At 39.8% G+C, this 22,613-nt stretch overlaps 2 protein-coding genes and 1 long non-coding RNA gene across 15 annotated transcripts in view; 2 read left to right on the top strand and 1 right to left on the bottom strand.

The window, feature by feature from the left end:
* Positions 1-22,613, bottom strand: part of LOC137245498 (cyclic GMP-AMP synthase-like receptor) — a 134,148-nt gene that overhangs the window by 50,420 nt on the left and 61,115 nt on the right. Inside the window, exon 2 of one of the 5 annotated variants that reach the window (XM_067776283.1) lies at positions 1,792-1,993. The exons of the other annotated variants lie outside the window; for them this stretch is intronic. Within the exon in view, the coding sequence (XP_067632384.1) occupies positions 1,792-1,969 (178 nt within the window). The 5' untranslated portion in view covers positions 1,970-1,993. The remainder of the gene's footprint in view (positions 1-1,791; positions 1,994-22,613) is intronic. 5 annotated transcript variants of the gene reach the window in all.
* The window catches only part of LOC137245503 (uncharacterized), a 359,413-nt gene that overhangs the window by 293,503 nt on the left and 43,297 nt on the right, over positions 1-22,613 (top strand). The window lies entirely within an intron of this gene.
* LOC137245495 (uncharacterized) overlaps positions 10,997-22,613 on the top strand; it is a 45,147-nt gene continuing 33,530 nt past the window's right edge. The window contains exons 1-2 of one of the 9 annotated variants that reach the window (XM_067776269.1): positions 14,813-15,013; positions 19,390-19,801. In XM_067776269.1, the coding sequence (XP_067632370.1) occupies positions 19,624-19,801 (178 nt within the window). In that variant the 5' untranslated portion in view covers positions 14,813-15,013; positions 19,390-19,623. Of the gene's footprint in view, positions 11,682-11,713; positions 11,738-14,811; positions 15,014-18,483; positions 19,802-22,613 lie in introns of those variants that run through there. The other 8 variants (XM_067776266.1, XM_067776265.1, XM_067776267.1 and 5 more) reach the window with 8 other exon arrangements.

The raw sequence follows: 22,613 nt of genomic DNA, 5'->3' as shown, positions 1-22,613 counted from the left end.
CCATCCCGCTTATTTGTAGGAAAAATTCGCATACAAGTTTTATGAAAGCTCTCCACAAGAGGAACGTCAAACCAACCTTCTATTACAAAAATGCACTTGGATGAAAGACACTTTAAAAATATGTCTCACAGTGTGACTCTTGGACTATTAAAAGGGCGCAACCGCGACTTTCACTCTTTTTCAGTGATCATCGAATTCTCGCTTTAAATTATATATCCTTAGCACAGTGCCCATTCTCAGCTTTAAGAAACGAAACTGTTAAATTTGGCAAACTCTCTCAACGCGAATACACTTTTTATTACAGAAATGCTACCTAATGTGAAAGAAAGAGTTTTTGGCAAACTTTTTCACATTTTTCATAAAAAGGTGCTGGTCGCGAATGAATGAGATGTAGTTTTTTAAATTACTCGCATGGTTGGGTGTCAACTTTACAGAGCTAAAGCTTGGTTAGGTAGTCTGTGTGATGCCCGGAAACCTATCCTCAAAAACTTTTTTTTTTTGGGGATCCCCGAACATTTAGTATTCCGATGCATTCATCTACTAGCTTAGAAGTAATCATGTAAGACTTCAAGGTACGTAAGGCTGCCTGTCTATTTGACATAACGAGAATAAGCCTCTTCGTAGACATTCTCTATAGCTAGTTTATATTGCATAGATTTCTGCCTCAATGGACACTTCAAAAGATTCTGAGCGTAGGGGCCATTGCAAGCCGTAGTTACAGTACGGGATTTTCTATGAATATTCTTTCTTCTCTCATATGCCCTATGATGTTTTCGCTCTTTTTTTATCTCAGATACATACATATGTATTTTGAAGTCTTAGTGCATCGAGTGTGTATTAAGCCGCTGGCCTCATTGCCAGACATTTTTCATATTGCATTTTTCTAGCCAAACAACTTTGAAAACACGAGACTGTACTTTCGTCAAGGAATGAAGCTTTTCATTTTTTTCTGGGCAACTATAAAAAGGCATTTACCCCTGCAACCCGAAATTTTTTATTGTGATAACCCCTAGCCAGACACTTTCAATCTTTCTAAGCTTGAAACAACTTAAAAGCAAAATTTAACTCCAATACAAGATCTTAAAAAAAAAAAATTTATTCGGTTTGCAGGTGTCTGGCAATGAGACCAGTCTCTTCTAATATTGCGTGTGTTCGAGCCGCGAAATAATACCAGCAGTATTGGTAAAGTGATCGATAATTGATGAAATGTTGCTGATCCTCAAGCTAATAGTGGGCTGCAATAGAGCACTGATTAGAGTTGGCAAATATCCGTGTACCTTTGATTTTGTCACAGCTACTGAAATATCACAGTACATTTCAGCGACAGCTTACAAGAAATATTAGTGACTGATTGCTGTGACAGCATTTATATCCCGTTACCAATCACAGACTCAGACATAGCTCTCATAACAGGAACAAATCGCTTCTATGATATGAACCAATACAATGAGCAAGTTACTTAAGTTGCGACTGAATAAAAGCAGATATCCCAAAAAATTACGCAGAGTTTATTATTCGCAACACAATCCGTAGGTTAAAATATAAAAATGATTTCTATTGGCTTGGTATTTGTTTTGTTTCAGTCACAGTCACGGTAACACCGCAGCTCAAACATTTATGTAAATCAGCCTTTATAAAATGACATCATGGTGTTATTTTTTGCATATAAGTTAAAAGTCACGATGACTCAATCGTCTTGGTAGACCATCATTCTTACTTCCGTTAGAAGCCAACGAAGGTGTGACAGTCACGAGATCTTACTTTTATCTGAAGTCATAACCATTATCCTACCAAAGAGACTAGTTCCTTTATAAATTAACTTGAATACATTATCCACTTCACACATTCCGTCCAATATATAGTCACGTATTTTGTCGAAATCTTTGGTATATACTGGACGATCTTCATCGCGAATGGTTATACATTGAGCTACATATTGTAGATGGTTCTCGTAAGGTAAGCGGCTCATGGTGAACTTACAGCAAAGCTTTTACTGAAACATATGATACAAATTAAAAATATACGTATTTTTTAATAAAAACTACAATTCGTTACTTTTTTATTTATTTCTAATATTGACCGTATTTAATTAAATGCAAATTTTGATATCCAAATTTTAGTAAGTTGAATAATAATGAAAGAAGCTTTATTGTTTTTCCAAATTTTCGCAATACAATTCTTCATTCATATTTATAATAACTTGGACCAATAAACCTGTCCGATATTCATACGGAGCTACTTCTCTTCTAACTTGCGGTGTGTTACTTTTAATTAATTTCTACAATTTGGCGGGACCTGCTGATTTATGCAACCGCTGAAGAGCGTATGCAGGGAGATGCAATTTTAGTCAAACGATTTTCATGGCCGATATATATGTGAGAGAATTTACCACTATCGAAGGAAAACTGCGATTTTAAACTTTATTCCTGAATCATTTTCGTGTTTGATTAACTTTCCCCCGATTATTGTGGCGAATATTAGCATCACTAAGTGATACTAGCATCCCTAAGCTGAAACTAAGCAGCCACAATACGTAAACAAATCAATAATCATTTAAACACATACATACAAGGCAACGTAGAGATACTTACAAACACATGTAATCATCAGCCGAAGTAGTACTCACATATACACACGCATATGGCTACAAACTACAAATATACATGTATATGGCTGGTAACCAAGCACAAAGTTCACGAAATTACAAGACCTTAGGAGAAATGGGTGAACGAGGAAACCGAGTATAAAAGCAGCGCAAGCTGAGGCATGACTAATCAGTTTTGATTTAAGCACGCTATCAGTTGTGAAGTATAAGTGTTATTGTGAAGTACTCTCGAAGTAGTCTAATAAAGACCATTTTGCATTATTGAATATTGGAGTTATTTATTCAACAGGTTAGCGATTCGAACTTTAACATAAGATTTGGAATAAGCGGAATTCCACAAAATTTGTTACAATATGATTTTGAGGGTTTACCACAGCATTCGCTTGAAGCAAATGTTCATGCAAAGTTGTACCACCTGCTGTGAAATATAGAGGGGTGAATGTCACCCTGCTATCTCGGTGTTATTGATCCGTTTAGTAAGCACCCGACTCTTACAGCGGAAACAAAGTAAGAACACCGAGTGCTTGAAGATTAAAAAAAAATCTCTACACTTAATCGATTAGTCATTGCGCATGTCCAATGACATAAGGGTGGCAAATCATTTAGGATAGGTTGCATCATACCACCTGTTAGGGATATCGGGAAGGGCTTAACAGTATATTGAAACGTACCACATGTACCACGATTGGACAGTGTAGCCCAGTAGACTGCCTGTCATTCAATTGCAACAAGCAGGATCTTGCCACCCATAAAGAGGGGCATCCTCACAGCAATTGCCTGGCGACGCCCACTTGAACAAGGCCATACCACAAATAACTAATGGAACTCAGAATCACTGGTTCAGACATATTCAAGCGTACGTGAGAAATCACGGTGATAGTTGCCAGTATACTGGGACCCAGATGATCCTTATTTTAAAGAAGTTTCCTGCAATCGCACCACAGTTCAACTAAAGCCATACTAGCAGCGTGGCTATCCTTTTCCTCAATAATCCTTCCGTCCGACTTTGAACTATCTGTGAGCCAGTCAACTAATCCAAAGTCCCACTTGATTCCCTCTCTCGTGGTAATATTATTGGGAAGATGCTTGCACAGAAGCACTTGTCGGCACTCAACAGTCACACAATTCAGCAAAGCGCAGAAGGGACTGAAGCGCCTTTTCGACGATCATAACGCTTGAAACAAAGAGACCATTGCGTTCCACAAGAACAGCCGCCCAACGGATCAGAATCTTTTTGACTAAAGTCTTATGAAATCAGTGTACAGTGGCGAGAGACCCTTTTTCTTGCTGGTACCTTGCCCCCTGCAGAAGCCCACAACAAGCAATGCCTTCGCTTGTTTAAAAAGTTTGCCTACAGGAAATACATCGGGAAACGCTTATTGTAGATCACGAGTTTCCAAATTGTTTTCGGGGTCTTGATGAGGCCACAAGGGTTGTTGTCTAGGGAGTAAATTTTTTCTTTTTTACCGGAAGACACCTTTCCTGACTATCTTGTATTTGAAGACAGCCAGCGCGATTTTGATGTCACGGCGATGGCAAGGATTATTTTTTTCCATGTTTTGCCAGCCGTTATTTTTTTTTGTAGTATACGCCCTGATTTGTGGCTACAAAAATGAAGCCTGTCACTTTTAACTGTAACTGTAACGTTAACTGTAAATTTACGAAACACATCGCTTGGTTTGGTACAACGTGAATCATTCCGATACACTGACCCAGCAAGTCATTGCATTACCACTTTCGACAGAGATGAACGATCACAAATCGCACATAAAGACTTCGCTTTTCGTTTCATTCTGCACGAGGGGCGCATCCGCATGACGGATACAGTAATATATGTTGCAAGTCCCGATTCTTTTCACAGTTTGCCCCGTGCCATCTCATTTCAAAGGAGAAAGCGATGCATTGAAGAGCCGGTCCACACTCTCCAAGTACATACTCTTAAATAAAAACCAAACACACAGCCTTTAACGTTACGGATTACTTTCGAAGGTACGCTAGATAAGCTAGAGTGTAACCTCGACTCCAGATTTTTTTTTTAGAGAAATGCACTAGTAATCGCGTCGAGAATAATTAAAGAACTATTGCAAAAATTCACATTAGGATCCCAGTAAAGAAATATAGTATAGTTTGACGAGCTGGACCTGTGCGCATCTTGCGCAACCAATATAAAAGTCAACAGAAATCAGCTGTACTATCAATCAATTAAAACTTACAGCTTACTTGCGCTGCCATCTGGCGTATGGTAGCAACTGCCGGTAGTGCAGTGCAAACATTTACAATAGTGCCATAGTACAAATAGATTTCTTTGTCTCACAATCGTTTATTTTTAACAATTATTCTAATAAAATATATGTAGCTAAACAAAAGCTCTACGACCAAAATTGCCCAAAGCTCGCTAATAGCCCCAAATCTCCATTTATATAGCGAGCCCGTCAACTTGGTATAGGGATAGTGTACTTACATACCATATCAAAGGCCTGACGTTCATATCTTGCGGCAAACAATATTAAGCATGAAAATTCTTCAGAAAGTTATTCAAAAACAAAATCAAAACACATAAGGAAGTGTCAATTCGGATGAAACCGAACATTACATACCCAGCTGTACACTTGAAATGCTGTTGTTGTTTGTTTTGTGTGCTTAATAGTAGAGCTTACGATTTCTCGAACATGTTCGAGAAGAGATATCGTGAGAGTCGCGCCTTCTCGCGAGATTTTCGCATCTCGAATTACTGGTAAGGCTCGCGAAATTCTCGAATTACTCGTAAGACTCGCGAGCTTCTCGACATTCAACTTAGTCGATTCATTGGCTGTTTTATATAGAGCTTAAGATTTCTTCTGGAGCATAAGCCAAAATGTTCGCAAAATTACAAGAAAACAAGTAAGGACTGGACTGTCTTCGGCTGTGCCGAAAACTTCATACCTTTCATGAATGTGGCTGAACAATAATCTGACCCCATTCTTAATATCCAAATAATGCGCTGTATAAGATAAGAAATATATAGTGAACAGAAATAACATCGGACCAAAGTTAATATACCATTTCATGTTCATGAAAGGTATAAAAAACCCGAAATGTATAGAATATTGCCAATGCAGCGACTGAATTGAAAGTCGAGAAGATCGCGAGTAATTCGAGATTCGAGAATCTCGCGAGAAATATAATATTGAAAAATAAAATATTGCGAACAAAATTATATGTATAATAAATATATTTTGAGTTAAATGTCATTGAAGCAATATAATCAACAAAAAAGTCACAAGTGAAAAAAACCAAGTGTATAAATACTGTCCATAAAGATATTAAGTAAGAATGTCAAGCTCGCGAGATTTACGAGTACTTCGAGACACGAGAATCTCGCAAGAAGTCGAGTTCTGGATTTTACGGGTCTCGAAAATCTCGTTTGTGTTCGAGAAGAAATCGCAAGCTCTACTTAATAGTGTTACAAGGCTGCGCAATAATACATATACATATGGTTCCATTGTGAACTAATTTTTCTCGAGTTATGGCTCCCGAAAGATAGAAAATTGCTTAGTCTTAAAAGGAGCTCTGCCACGCTCATTTTTTAAATTTGAAGTTTTTCCTATTTACTGGGAAATGAAATACCATTGATATAAAGCTCTTTTAGTTGCCGCGCTTTTTAGACGAGTACGTGGGTGAGGCCCACCGGCGCAGACCAAAGGTGGTATCACACGAGTTGGTTGCCGCACTAGATTGTCCACGTCGCCCGGAGTGCATGAACTACGTGAATCGGAATTGAACGTGGTGGTATAACCCAATCCGGTCACACTTCTGAAAATCTCACAATTACGCAATTTGAAGGGTTTCTAAATTATTATTTCAATTCTTTATGCCGATAGGTTTTCGTTGAACCTTTGGCTTCATTACCTGTGCTAAATTGTTCTTCTAAATCTCAGGCGTACTCATATATATGTGTCTACATATTTGTATGTATGTATGTTTTTAGCCCCAATCAATACATACACAGAAGTATATAACTATGCACATATATATACATATATATATATATATATATCTTCCCACAAACCCACATGCTTTTTCATTGCCATACTCTTCTCTTCGTCCGTGTTCTGTCGTCAACAAGCGACCCTAGATATCGCCCACCATTCAACCGAAAATCAAGGTACAAGCACCGAGTGGTTGTAGAAATTACGCAGCAAGCACAGTTAACGTTCGACGCCCAACAACATCGTCGACGGTAAATGTCAGTTACTATTTGAGTGCGCTCTTCGTTCTGTGCGATATGTTCTTCTTTGTATGTATATACGTACATACATGGATATGAAATTTCAACGTCAACGTCACAGTTAACGCTAACCTAAGCGCGCCAAAGCAATCAGAATACTCGCTTACGTTGAAAGTATTTTTGTTGCTATTGCTGCTTCTGGTGTCATCATCGTCCTTCCACCAACTTACCCCTCACTATATGTTCCACAAATAGCACTGTTTAGCAGCAACGTTTCGCTTTTATCGATTGGTTGTAAAAGCAAAAAAAAATATATATACATATATATATATAGCAAAGAAAAAATATATATATACATACATATATATATATATACATACATATATATATATACATACATATATATATATCTATAACATGATGAAGAAGAAACACGCAGCAGAACGCGGCGAACGAACTAACGAACGACTTTGCTAGCGAGCGAACGTTCGCCGTTTAAACAAAAACAAGCGCGGTGACATTAACTGCAGTGAGGAGCAATAACAACAAGCGGAAGCGGTGGGCAAAAAGGGGCTCGTGTATAATAGTGGCGGTAGGGATGGCAGTGACGCCGATAGAGTAAGATTATATTGTGTTACGCGGTGTTTGGTTAGCGACATCAGGATCCCGCTTGGCGTGCAACAGAGCAACAACAACAGAAATTACAAACAAAACAAATAATCAAGCGACCACCGACCAAGTGGTAGGCAGGCTAACATCAACATTGCCTCGTCATACCGCAGCACCACCTTACCATTCCAATGCTGGGAGACGACGACGAGAGCAGTGGCAAAACAAAAAAAGCAATTGGCCACAGCTACACCAACAAAGGCGCGAACGATGTTTAGTGACGACTAACGACCGACTGTCAGTCTCTGAGTAAAAACATCGAAGCGTCAGTGGATTCTTCTTAACATGCAAACTGAAGATAGGCGTGGAACTAAATATTTAATCCCGAATTAAAATTGTGAGATAATAGTATAGGGCGCCTCATTCTAAATAGAATATGCTCCATAACGGCAAATTAAACTTCCTTAACCCTAACGCCATAGTCGTAACCATACCCATATCCATAACCATCTCCAATGTGATCGATTAATGGTGACTTAACCTAAAAATCGTGAAAATTTCATAAAAATGAAGAATCGGTAAAAAATTACAAAACATATTCCACAAAAAAAAGTATCTTATTCATAACGTGTCCAAAACAATGAATAAAATCTACAAACAGTTATTAAATTCACCAACTCAAATATTTTTAGGTTATGGATATGGCGAGAAACCAAAAACCAATTGGTTGGCTATGGTATGGTTATGGCGTTGGCGTTATGGTATGGTACCATCAATCGATTACATTGGTTTCCATAAGGTAGGTTCGATCAGCTGTTTTATGGTTAAATCACCATTAATTGGCCCTATAACTATAAAAACATGAAAATAATTTTTAAAAATGGATGCAAGTTTGGGTGGCACTATGACCATAACATTCAGTCTCTATTTGACCTACCAATAGGTTGTGTGGGACCTGTCACAGCTAATGTTTTAGCCGTATGCTTAGGAAGTATGCCTAGGGCAAGAACTATTAAAAGCCCTTTAACACGCTGGGGTTCACAGCATAGGAGTAATAATCTTTTCTACCTTGTTTGATGCCATCCAATTAAATCAGATGTGGTTGTTCAAAATATCTTGCAGCACCGCATGTACTCTCAACTACAATCAACATTGATAGCTATGTTTAGTGAAACCTACTAGACTTCAAGCTTGTTTCTGTTGAAGCGTTCTAAACAATCGTAGTGTTTCACTTTAACCTTTCGCTATGAACATGGCGTCATAAGTAGACTCTCTCTGGCTGGATGCCATTAACTTTACCTTGGCTTTAACCAATTCATCTGGCAGCTCGTATCGGGTTGACAGTCAACAAACACAGAGAAGACGGATATGGTCGTGTTTAGTAAGAGATTTAAGGATCCAAAATTGGGTCAGGTCTAAACTAGGAGGGATGACCCTGCAGGAGAAATTTTGTACAAAATATCTCAGAATAATATTAGACAGTAAGTTGTCGTCGAGGAGAGAGTGAAGGCCTCGACGGCACTTTATGCATGTAAAATATTGCAGGGGTGTACGTGTGGTTTATCGCCCTCTCTCTCATTGTATATTTACATCGATTGTAAATCCTATCCTATACTCGTCTTGTTTGGCGGACAGCCACACAAAAGAGATCCTATCTCAAAACATTAGAGGGGTTGTGCAGGCTGCACTGTATGTATGTAATTCTGCACATTCCACCTACATATACATATGAACATAGCATTAACAACTGCAACGAGGCTCAGTGCCATCAATTACAGGACGAACAGACTACCTGATTCCGTATCTGCGCTTCGATGGGGCTCTTAGATACACAATAGTGGTGGATGGTTATCGCAAAGGTGTCCAAATGGCGGACGCGGGGATACACGATGGCTCCAAAGTAGCGAAAAGAGTAGGGTCTGCGGTATAATGTGCTGAAACGGAAACACAAACAGATCCTACAAGCTGCCAGATCATTGTGGTGTTCGTCAGGCGGAAGTAGTAGCCGTAACCAAAGCAGTACAAACACTAGAAGAAAATAGTGTAAGCAGTCCCTGGAAAGAATCGGGAGGGGGAGAAGCAAACATCTATACTGGGTTCCACAGCATATGGGAATAGATGGGAAATAAAAAGCGGATGAACTAGCTAAAAAGGGCGCATCCCTCGATGCTTACTCCGTTGACGTCCCAATTAGATTGGGCGAGAAGTGCACATGATCGACCAAGCGGAGAAACTCGTGGAGCGCGGGCCGGCAAAGTGTCGAAGATTATGTGTAGGTCTTACAACCTTGGACTAACAAAAATACTTCTATCATTAACAAGAGTGGATTGCAGACTGATGACGGGTATTCTGAACGAAAACTGCCTTCTGGCGACACATGCCTTTTAATAAAGCTTGGTTAGTGATAGCAGATGTAGGAAGTGCGGTTTGGAGGAGGAAACGATCGAGCACGTTTTGAGCAGAAGGGGTTATTTCGTAAAATATATCTTGGTTTTTGATAGGGTTTTTAAGTTTGGTCGTTAAACAAACTTCTGGTAATACTGCGGACAGATTCGTCTATGTGTGGTCCTCATGGGCCGGTCTGTTTAACCTAACATAACCTTACCAATTCAGTCTTTGTGAGGCATTTATTGAATAGCCAGTTCAATTTTAGTATTGATAAGAATTTTGATCGTGTAGAAGAAAATCATATCAAAGGTCATTCCTAGAATTGTGATGTATTTAGTATGTAGTTAATCTTGGTTCATTCGGCTTTGGTCTGTGGTGCTGCTGTACATTGTACGAAATTCATAATTACACAGGTTTTTTGGCTTTCGTAGAGCAACTACCTTTAGCTATTTTAATTCGAGGCTTGTTATTAAATATCTTTCCAATATCGCTTAGCGTGCACATCGCTAATGCGGACTCAACTATTCGTGTATTAATGTGAGGAGCAGTTTGGGTTTATTTGTTGTCGTCGTTACTGTTGTAGATTGTTTCCGTTTTTTTGGGTGTACGTATGTATTTTTTTTGCTACATTTCTGTTGTTGCTCGAAGTGATGTGCGCGTTGTGTTCATTTTTTGTATAGTGTTGTGTATTTTCTCTATTGCTGCCGTTTTTCCTCTGATATTTTGCCGCCCCTCGCCCCTGTTGTCTTATGACCACGCTTGAGCGCAATACGGGTTGAACAACGTGCTAGTCGAAGTGTAGGGAAAACAAATGAATGCAATAACAGTACGACAACAACATTGACTAGATATGTGAGGCTGGTACCGCTGCAGCTTCAAAATAATGGGTAACTGAAGAGCCGATTGTGGTGTCGACACAAAACGTTTACATACACGCGACGCACTTGTGTAGGCGCAATGGTGAGACGAGCGGAGCAAAACAATGCAAAAACAAAAAATAAGAAAAAACGGATAGGTTCATAACAAAATCGAGCCACTCCACCTACCCGACGCACATAAAACGTTCAGAAGCATAAAGGCAACATCGTTGGCGACTAGCAAACAACGCTGCTATCAAGCAACGGCAGCGTTAAAAATACGAAACAGCTCAGCGTAGCATTACAAAACCATTAACTGATAGTATAGCGAAAAGGTAAAGACAACCTAGCAACTGTCCATGTAGGGGTGAAGTGTACGCGCAAGTTAGAGCGGTGGAGTGTGTTCATCGGCAACGACTCTAGAGTTTGTAAGTACATAGTGCGGGCCGCAATGCTGACTGAGTTGAAGCAAATGAACACCAGTTGGAGGGCGAGAGGAGAAGGAAAACTGCTGGTACGTTTTTACATATATGCACCGCCTTTATACAGCGAATCGCATGAGAAGCAACGACAGGAAAAGAGATTGGAAAATTAAAGAGTCTGCATGAATGCGGCGGTAGATTTGAAAATGTAGTAGAGCAGCGGTGGGTAGCGGTAAAAATATGCGAATCGATGCATCCATGGATTGTGGAACGGCGGTGGTGGTGATGTCAATATGAATACAACAACAGTATCCTTTATTGCATTTGTGTACATTGTCGTTATATCTAAAAGCAAAAGCAACAACAACAAAACCAAACAAATATCGAACGTCAATGCAAGGGAGGCTAAAGTCACCTCGATGCTGAGGGCGCTACGTACATGCATGAGTAGTATAGTATGTACCTACATACGTAGATATACAAGCTCGGACAAGCGATGAGATTTTTGCGTTTAGAACGAATGGCATTGGTGATAAGTGGGCTAACTGCAGAGGACGACAGCACTGAGCTGGACAGCGACCACAGCATATTAGGTAAGAACATATCGACGTGGATTTTGTGGAGGATAGAAGACGAAAGCAAGGGACAGGTAAATATAATAGAAGTAAAGAAAATAAAGACGTTTATGGAAAAAGAACCTCAACCAAAAGCCGTTTAAGCGACTGAAAGTATAAAGCACATAACGCAGCGCAACTCTAAACAACGCATGATGATAGGTACGTCGACAATGTCACTATAACTAGTGACATATTCATAGACCTTCCCAAAATTGGCTTAATAGCAAAGTTGTAGTAGAAATTAAACAATAGCGGATCTGAGAAGTCGGACGATTGAAGCTGAAAGCGAAAGTTATTTTGACAGCGGGAAAGAAATTTAAAAGGCAATAAGTAAGATGCGCTTGCAATATTGTCACATATGACTCATTCATGCATTAATTAGTGCTTAATCGTCCAGATGATTTTGGGCATAGCGTAGTAAGTTACGGCAGTCATTCCCGCTCTGCGATAGCTGACGCCAATTATGACCCCCTTCTTATTGGTCTGCTGCAAAATACGAGAGGCAATTTGAATACTGTCCAGGCCGGAGCGTCTTCCGCCCTTTATATATCATGATCTAGCCAGCGAAACCTTTCTGCGTAAGTCTAGTAGATCTATCTTTAAATATCCTTAGACACAGTTAGTTGTTAGCACGGGGAGGACCTTAAATCATTCGAAACAGTGTGTTCCTGCAATTGTTGCAGCTGTGTTACTTTTACCGTTCCTTTGTAATGTATGAACAATGGGAGCGTTACGCCTTAGTTGAATGAAATGTTGATAATCTATTGCTCATCTTTAGAAAATCGAAGCAACATATTTACATATAACATATTTATCAATACGCCAATGAAGCACAAACATACATTATCAGCTGAGTATAAGCAACATGCTATCAGTTAAGCAGTGTTGTTGCAATATAATATACAATTATCGGGCTGCTTGTAAACATACAATTCTCTTTATGGATCGTGTGGTTTGGTCGTTGAGGACTTTACTTTTCAATGGCCTACTTAGTTCAAAGTAGCACTTTTTGGCTGGAGCGATTATTCGTTGAATTTCTAAGCTGACAATGTTAACACTGGTTTCTAAATAAAAGAAGAGAGCTTCAAAGTGATATCAGCCAACAGATTCTTTCTTATCATTCCACTTCTGAACTATGCTAGAAACACAACTAAAAACCATTTCTTTATTTTAGAACACCTTAAATTGTACCTAATACAAATCATACTCAGCAATTTCTTCAATAAATGATTAACTCCAAAGATGACTGTGAGAGAAAAAGATCGCATGTATCAGTTCTGTTAACAGAGTTTGGCGTGTCGTGCATATCTGGTCGGTTTTTACTTAGGCTTCAGTCGTTTTTACAATTAGAAAAACAAAGGGTAGTGAAGTGCAACTCATTGGTCGATCATCGGATATGATGGTTCAATTCTCGCTTCTGTAGACTTAAAGCGTCGCTTGGATAATAGATAAGTTGCAAATCGGTCCGAAAGTTAAATGGTAAATAGCGGGCCAATACTTCCCAAGCCATCGGTGTTTTTTTTAGCATTACACGTACAAAAACTCGTATGAAACAAGCAGAATTCCAATATGTAGTTCTTATGAAGTGTTATCGTCCAATGATCTTAGTGCGAATAAAAATATACGCTTAAGTGAGATGTCGGTTAAAAGAGGTTCTACTGTAAATGTATACGTTAGTATATGACAGGCACTGCTGCGAGGATCATCACATAAGGACGCACAACTGATCTTAAACCACAGACAGTAGCGTGACATAGAGACTACGGCATTACTATGTGAGAAATGGTTCATATGAATCAAAGCGAGTAGAAAAAAAAACATACGAGTTTGTAAGTATGTAAAAAATATATTCCGATTCATTGTGGTATAGAAAGCTGCCTGGTGGTGGGGACTACGGCGTTTAGTACCTACTGTAAATCGAGCAGTAGCAGCATTGTTGGGACATATTTCGGTAATGGAAGCGATTGAATGCTGCTCAATGTTTGCATCGCAAGCAAATGTATGGAGAATAACATATCAACAGCAACAACAGACAAATTTATACAACACCATTAAACTCTAGTGTTGCTTAGTTGTGCTGCATATCAGCGCTTTGCTTGACCAAACCAATGTACATACGTACGTCGGTGGCAAACAGCGTCAGCAGTAGCAAAAACAAAACCAGCAACGGCGAGCGCCGTAAGTGCCGTCTCCGGCATCATTGACTTTGCCTTAGCAGCAGTAAAAGCTTGCCTAGATTCCCTCCTGCGGCCTCCTTGATTGCTGACTCGGCTGATTGTTTTTACGACGACAACAACAACGACGAATATGACGATGACACGACGACACAGTAACTGTAACAAGCAGTCGTTTAGTTGCACGACTTGACTGTCAGTTTCTGTGTCGGTTCGCCACCCGTTTTGGTTTCTGCTTAGTCAGTGGGTTGGCTCGAGAAGCGGTGGGAAGCAAAGTGCGCGCATACAACATATATGTATAAAACTCGTAAGTATGTACATGAGTGCGCACTCATATCCATGGTAAATGCACAAACGCGGCTCAACCGCTCGTCCTAGTATATGGAGGGATGCGATGTGCCAAGCAACACAATGGTGTAAGGTGGTGGTTTGGTGTGATGGACTGAGGCGGGTAATGGCAGGCGCAGAACACAAGAGAGTAGAAAAGTGTGGTGCTGGCGTTCATAGTGAATGATGGGGGACGTTTGACGACGACGATAACAGCAACGACAATACCAAACTTAATGCAAAGAGCTACGAAAAGAAGTCAACGCGAATCGACTGAAAGCGAACATACAAATATAAATATCTATTTCAAACATACGTATGTAGGTAGCAAGCACATATAGATATTTGCTCGTTATGCGCCATACACTTTACTGCTTCGCCTACCGAGGCCAACAGCGGGCGGCACGTGGGGGGAAACTGTACATATGCTGGCTTGCCTACTTTGCCGTAACGTACCAAGCCGTGCCGTGTTTCGCCCGACCATGATTGTAGTCTGTATATGTACATACATATATTGTAGCTGGGCTGACTGGTTGCCTTTAGCTTGCGTACAACCAACAGCCACGCATTGAAGGGAGCGTATGGTGGTGCGAAGAAAAGCGGCAGGAACTCAGTAAAGCGTGCCAACTTCGGTCGGACGATTTGTGTTAGTTGAGTTTAGTGCTTGGTATTAATACAATGCTGGGGTCGTCCGTCGTTGTTGTCGTCATTTGCTTTTGCTGCAGCGGTCGATCGAATAAATGGTTTTAGCAGTGCGGTGATGCGGCAGACGTTTGCCTGGGACCGTTGCTGTGTGTACACGAACATGTATGTATATAGATGTATTTTTTTTTGTTGTGCCAACGAGGTATATATTCATGGTTGACGATGTCCGCTGAGCTGACGTTTTAATGTGTTTTGTGAAGGCGAACCGAACAAAGTGTGTGCATATGGAACTTATAAATGTAGTATAGCTGTCAATGCCCGCTCTGAAGTTTTTGCTATCCTGATTCAGTGTGTATATACCCGTAAATATGTACATATGTATTACCGCTTGACTACTGGCTATTGCTTGTACATTAATTCAGTTTGCTTTACTGCTGCTTCGGATACGGCCGCTTCGATTAAAATGAAAACTACTCACTTCTCCCATTTTGTTGTTTATCAAACTATGTAATATTAGTTGGGTTCTTTTACCAGCGGTTATACTAGACTTCCTGAGGGTTGTAAAACGCATATTCGTATAAGCGTTTGGTTTAGCCACTTCGGTCGGCCAATAAACCAAATAAGTCCCAGGTTTTATTTGAAAAAAGACCGACGTCCCTTTGGCAAATGCTACTTTTCTATCAACCAGCTTAACTGCTGCCACGATCTGATAACTCTGCCGCATTTAGTAGTAGAAGTCTTAGCTCGCGAGCACAGGATACAAATACAAATCGTACTCAAGAGTTTTCTGCTGAAGCCCGCACTTCGTGCAATGCTTTTGGCGCCTGAAGGCAGTGATCTGTACGTAAGCCCATCCACGGATCAATTATTCTCTCTTTATAGAGATAGGACCAACTGTGTGCAACATCGTATAAGTATTGATGATCATTTGATCATACAGACGTATGCACAAGATTTGACAATTAAGTTCCGCGAATCGACCAATAGTCTCCCTGTAAATCTACAGAACAATTCCAAGTTTCTGCCACGATTGGAAGTACCCTTGGTAGTCGTCCAAAGTTAGTCCTTTTAGCACTACGGTTACAGTTTCTTGATCCTCCTGAACGCCGCTATGATGAGTTCTCTTGAGATGCGACTTTATCTTGGGGAACAGAAAAGTCACAGGGATCAATATCGGGGCTTTAGGGTGAATGAGGCCTTTATCCACCCACTTTTGACTTTGTTTACACGTCTCAAGGTCATACTCAAATATCCAAGTCTTATTTCCAGTGACTGCATGTTTGGGTTTCTGGCCAGATTTCACTAAGAGCTGAATTACAACACGTTGCTTGTAATATACGTCACACATTTTCACTACTCCACCAAATAGTTACTCGCAAAAAATACGCATAAAACACAAACCAAATGTGCTATCTACTTTAGCTTTAAACTCTAACTAGAAGGACGATTCTCCTGTTAGAAGGATGATGCATGAAAGTGTTGCCAGTTTTTATGATAAAACTAAGATCCCAGCACTTAACTACCACACCTCGTATGCATATGTCACAGGTCCGAATAATGCTTCAAATTCTGGACGCATATCACGACAATGCGGTCCACTTTTCTAGGGCCTGCAGTAGAGAAAACATCGTTTCTTGGTAAATTTGGGTATATCTACACCTTTTTTCCATTTAAATCTCTTCAGATCCAACGTGCTACTTCCGCAACTTTATCCTGCGGCGCTCTAATCAAGATCGATAGCACTCTCTGAAATCTTCAGAGAAGCATTAGTCTAGAGGTCTGATGAGTAAGGCCTCTGACGCTGTGATGAAGTCTGGAATTTTTCCCTTTCACCCCTTTATATATTCTCAATGAAAGCTTCAAATTTCGCTAAGCTAGCGACGCCTTGGTGTATTTACAGATTGTTTTCTTTCAGGTCCCCTCCGAACTCGCACAACATTTTCTTGTATAAGCATCTTCGAGGCTGAGTATAAATTTGATCCAAAAAACTGCATTTACAAATGAACCCCGAAAACTTTTTCCGAGACAATTCCCCTTTAAAGGATCTATGAGTATTAAATCTTCACAATTCTGAATTTGCGTCAGTCCATGAACGTTTTTTTCGGTATATGATAACTACTGCCACGACTTTTTCAATGAGCTCGAAATACAAGGACTTCGGTACGTGAGCGAAACATATTTTTAGATCTGTTCTGGAACATTTTCTCTAGCACAGTTTGAGCATCATACGGTTTTGCCAACCGAAAAATCGAATGACCTTTCAATGTGACCTTGGTGATGTTCTCCCCTTTGTCCTAGAAGCCGTCCTAGCACATGCGTCTATATTCAGTCCCTTTGCATGCATACAAAGGAATCCCAGTTGAAAACAATCTTCCAGCTTACAGAGTAAAATTTTTGTTTGATGTTTTACGGTCACGCGTTCATTGTTATTGTTGTTTTAGCAGTGTTTCGCCTCCACATTGCAACTGAAAAGAGTTTAACCTATCACAGTATCCATATCGAAGTTGAGTTGATCTCTTAAGTGCCGGGTTGCTCCATAGTACTTACGGAGATTACTTCTGAAGTTTCTAGGAGGCGGGGCCTCTTCATTCAGATGCCTGTTGGGGTGCAGAGGTTTCTGGGTGTTTGTTTGTTCAGCATTTCCTGTCTCTCCTTAAGGGATGGTATTCTCGCCTCACTGTGTAGATTATGTATGCTCTGGCGACATCCCGTGGCAGTTCTGAGCGCGGTCACGCGCCCGTGAGATACAACTGTATGTACATATATGCATATGCATGTATGTATATCTTCTTCAACAAATACAGGCCTTCAGATTCGGGAGGTGCCAAAGATATCTTAATTTATATATACTGAATACTGCAACTGCGTGACTTTTGTTATTCAAAAACCCATACTGCGTAAATCGCTCTGTATTGAAAATTTGTACAATACTCCAACGTACCAGCTACAGCACCATAAACAAATACGCCATAATCACCGGCGTCATTTGCGAATGCTTTTTCTGCTGCTGTTTCTGGTACCGTTGCAATCAACTTCAATGTATCATCATCGTCGTCTTCAGTATCATTATCATGTTCTGCTGCTGTGCCAGTGATTCGCCTGCCTTCACCATAACAAACAATTGTGTATGCATGCACGTTGTTGTTGTTGGTGCCTTTTTTTAGGAATGCGATGCTACTATTCCAATCGCTATTTGCCTGACTAAGCTGCCTGCCTTCCTGCTATATAGTTTGGCCGCCGCTTTCCACCTTCCAACACATTTCCACCGTTATTGTTTTATTGTCGCACTTTTGTTGTTGTTGACGCTAACGCTGCTGTTGGTGGTGTTGCGCCTGATGATAGTGATGGTTAATGCTATGGTACTGCAAATGTACATATATGTTTTGTTGGTGGACGCCTTTTTGCCGTCATATTGCCATCGTTGTTGCTCTTGGCTTGACTCCCTGTTTACCTTCCTGCTTGGCTTGGCTGCCTTCTGCAGCAGTTACTGTTGATGTATCTGCTGCTGCCACCGCCGCTGCTTCTGTGTTTTTTCGTTTGTTTTGTTTTTGTTTGTTATGTTCGCTGTGCCGTCAGTGGCTCTGTGCTTTGCTTGCTCGGTGTCAGTCGAGCCGTTGCGCGGTGGATGTACGTGTGCTCAGTTCATTCAAGTGTCCAACATTTGTCGAAGCGGTCGCATCGGTACGGATAAATTCAGCACAACGGCGTTTAGTAGTGCGGTACAAATACAACGGGAGCGCTTAGTACAGTATACATAAGTACATATACATATATATGCAATATAGTGTTTGGGCAGATACATTAATATTAGCGAATATTCGTTTATACATATATATGTGTATAGAAAAGTATATGTACATATTATTAAAAGAAACTACATAAAAACATATATACCGCTGTGTATCCATACGCCGATATTAGTATATATGTATGTACATACGTATATTTACATAACGAATCATATATAAACATATGTACATGAAGCTTATTTACAACACTTTACATATAGGCATTCTACTACACATAAATACTTTGTACGTAGAGAAGTTAACTCTGTTGGAAGCACACAACTGTATACCGTTCTTGTTGCCATTGTTTTTTTGCGGTGTTGCTGCAGCTGCCATCTCCTCACTTGAGTTACATATATGAAATACCAGCATTGGAGCCGTTGCCATTGTCCGTTAACCAGTTGAGCGGCGGTCGCACAGCATATTATAAGCACTGGTGTTTTTTTTTACCATCTTCAAGCAATCGATACTGGTTGACTCCGGTCTGCGCACCGTGAAGACCATCAAATTCAACCAATGTAAAAATGCAAATACATATGTATGTGGATATGTTATTCAGTATAGTGTTGCTTATAACGTCTTATTGAAAACTAAAAACGAAAACGGCGCGAGGCGACAAAATAAGTGCGTGAGTGTGTATGCGTTTGTACAGCGTATTGTCACTTGTTCGATACGCAGCTCGGGCGAACAATCATAAGAATATATAAATATGTAAATAACTGGTACATTACAAATCCGATGAATCTTTAGCTAAATAATTAGTTACGATTGATTGATCAAAACAAAAAGCACAATTAACCGGTGAAAAATATTAAAATGAAAACAAAAGTAGAGAAACAGCGAAAAACATAAACAGCAGTATAAACAAATTATAAATATTTAATATATGCATACAAAAAAATAAGTACAATAATACATACATACATTTTTAATTACTAAAAAAACACTATTAAATATTGAAAATTAATCACACATTCAATCAAAATGAAAACTCCACGCGGTCCTAGCGAATCGTCCACAACTTCTGATAATACAACCGAATTCATCGATATCGTCAAAAAGTATGATGTTGTTTATAATACACATAATCCGGATTACAAAAATGTCGAAGTGAAAATGAAGGTTTGGTCGCAGATTGCAGAGGAGATTGGCTTGTCTGTCGGTAGGTATTTTACATATAGTCAAATCTATAAATATAAAAATCAAATTGTCTGTGGGTGTGTTCGCTATGGAAACGTATTTTCCACACTTCAATCATCACCAAATTTTGGCTATATGTTCCTTCGATCAACGCGAAAGTTTTAGGCTAAATATAATTTCGTAATATAAAAGGGGCGTGGCACCTCCCATACAAATGGAATCTTTGGTACTGCATAACTCTGAAGGTATACATGCCAGAACATTGAAATTCAGTAAGGAGTTATGGGGTCAATCCCTAACACCACCAAGAAAATGTGGAATTAGGAAAAAGGGGGCGTGGCACCTCCCATACAAATGGAATATACATATCATACTGCATATCTCTGGATGTAGTAATGGTAGGATAATGAAAATTGCTATCGAAATTTGAAATCGAAAATTTCGAAAAAGTGCGATAATTCATTACCAAAGACGGATAAAGCGATGAAACTTGGTAGATGAGTTGAACTTATGACGCAGAATAGAAAATTAGTAAGATTTTGGACAATGCGCGTGGCACTGACCACTTTTAAAAGAAATTAATTTAAAAGTTTTGCAAGCTGTAATTTGGCAGTCGTTGAAGATTTCATGATGAAATTTGGCAGGAACGTTACTCCTATTACTATATGTATGCTTAATAAAAATTAGCAAAATCGGTGAATGACTACGCCCACTTTGAAAAAAGAAATGTTAAGTCAAATTTTAACAAAAAATTTAGTATCTTTACAGTATATAAGTAAATTATGTCAACATTCAACTCCAGTAATGATATGGTGCAACAAAATGCAAAAATAAAAGAAAATGTCAAAATGGGCGTGGCTCCGCCCTTTTTCATTTAACTTGCCTAGGATACTTTTAATTCCATAAGTCGAACAGAAGTTTACCAATCCTTTTGAAATTTGTTAGGGGCTTAGATTCTAGGACGATAACTGTTTTCTGTGCAAGGGCGAAATCGGTTGAAGACACGCCTAGTTTTTATACACAGTCGACCGTCTGTCCTTCCGCTCGGTCGTTAACACGATAACTTGAGCAAAAATCGATATATCTTTACTAAACTCAGTTCACGTACTTATCTCAACTCACTTTGTATTGGTATAAAAAATGCCCGAAATCCGACTATCACCACGCCCACTTTTTCGATATCGAAAATTACGAAAAATTAAAAAATTGCCACAATTCTATACCAAATACGAAAGAAGGGATGAAACATGGTAATTGGATTGGTTTATTGACGCAAAATATAACTTAGGCAAAAACTTTGTAAAATAGGTGTGACACCTACCATATTAAGTAGAAGAAAATGAAAAAGTTCTGCAGGGCGAAATCAAAAGCCCTTGGAATCTTGGCAGGAATACTGTTCGTGGTACTACATATATAAATAAATTAGCGGTACTCGACAGATGATGTTCTGGGTCACCCTGGTCCACATTTTGGTCGATATCTCGAAAACGCCTTCACATATACAACCAAGGGCCATTCCCTTTTAAAACCCTCATTAATACCTTTAATTTGATACCCATATTGTACAAACAAATTCTAGAGTCAGCCCTGGTCCACCGTTATGGCGATATCCCTAAATGGCGTTCACCTATAGAACTATGGCCAACTCCCTCTTAAAATAATCTTTAATGCCTTCCATTTGATACACATGTCATACAAACACATTCCAGGTTTACCCTAGGCTCATTTTACTACATGGTGATTTCCCCTTATTTTGTCTCCATAGCTCTCAGCTGAGTATGTAATGTTCGGTTACACCCGAACTTAGCCTTCCTTACTTGTATTTACAGATTTTGAATACGTGCTGGCAAAAATATCGATTTTCATTTAAAATTTAATTTTGGATAATCGGTCAGGGCGGATTTTTATTTTGGTGCCACTTGCAGAAACCGGCCAGGTAAGGCTTAAATGTTGGTGCTGGTTCCCGTTTTGGCCCCAATTCCGGTTTCGGTTCCCGTCTCGATTTCGGTTTCTAATCGGGTTCGGTCAGGTCGGTCATGGTTTCATTCCTGATTTCATTTCCAGCTTCAGTTGTCGTTTCGGTCTTGCTTTGGTTTATGATTTAGTTCCGTTTTCGTTTTATGTTGCAATTTCGGATGTGGTTACTGTTTAAGTTCCAGCTGCTGTTTCCCTTCATTTCCCTTTCCACCCCTTTTGCTTACTTCTTTCTTCTTCATAATTATACTATACGATAAGGACACTCCCCGAAGGCATCGGCTGGCTAGTTGCTCCTCTCTGCCAACCGGCGCCAATTGGTCACACCAAGGGAGTTTAAATCATTTTCTACCTGGTCTTTCCAGCGGAGTGGAGGCCGGCTTCTACCGCTGCTTCCATAGGCGGGTTCCGATAGAAACACTTTCTTGGCCGGAGCGTCATCTTTCATTCGCATAACATGGCCTATCCAGCGCAGCCGATGCATTTTAATTCGTTGGACTATGTTGATGTCTGCGTAGACCTCGTACAGTTCATCGTTAAATCTTCTTCGGTACTCGCCATTGCCAACGCGTTGAGGTCTATAAATCTTTCGAAGAAGTTTTCTCTCGAACACTTCCAGAGCCACTTCATCTGATGCTGTCATGGTCCATGCTTCTGCACCATATACCACGCGTACGATAAGTGATCTGTAGATCATGATTTTTGTTGCCGAGAGAGGACTTTACGTTTCAATTGCATGCCTAGTTCAAAATAACATGGCGAGCTAATCGGAGCGAAGGTGAATTTATTTATTACTTTTCCCTGAGTCCTTCTTACACACGCATACTTTAATTTTCGGTAGGATCTCCACAAAAGAAATA

Source organism: Eurosta solidaginis, chromosome 3, assembly GCF_040869045.1.
Source record: "Eurosta solidaginis isolate ZX-2024a chromosome 3, ASM4086904v1, whole genome shotgun sequence".
Classification (NCBI taxonomy): Eukaryota; Metazoa; Arthropoda; class Insecta; order Diptera; family Tephritidae; genus Eurosta; species Eurosta solidaginis.
The sequence above is the reverse complement of the archived record's forward strand: the minus strand, read 5'-3'. Positions and strand labels throughout refer to the sequence as shown.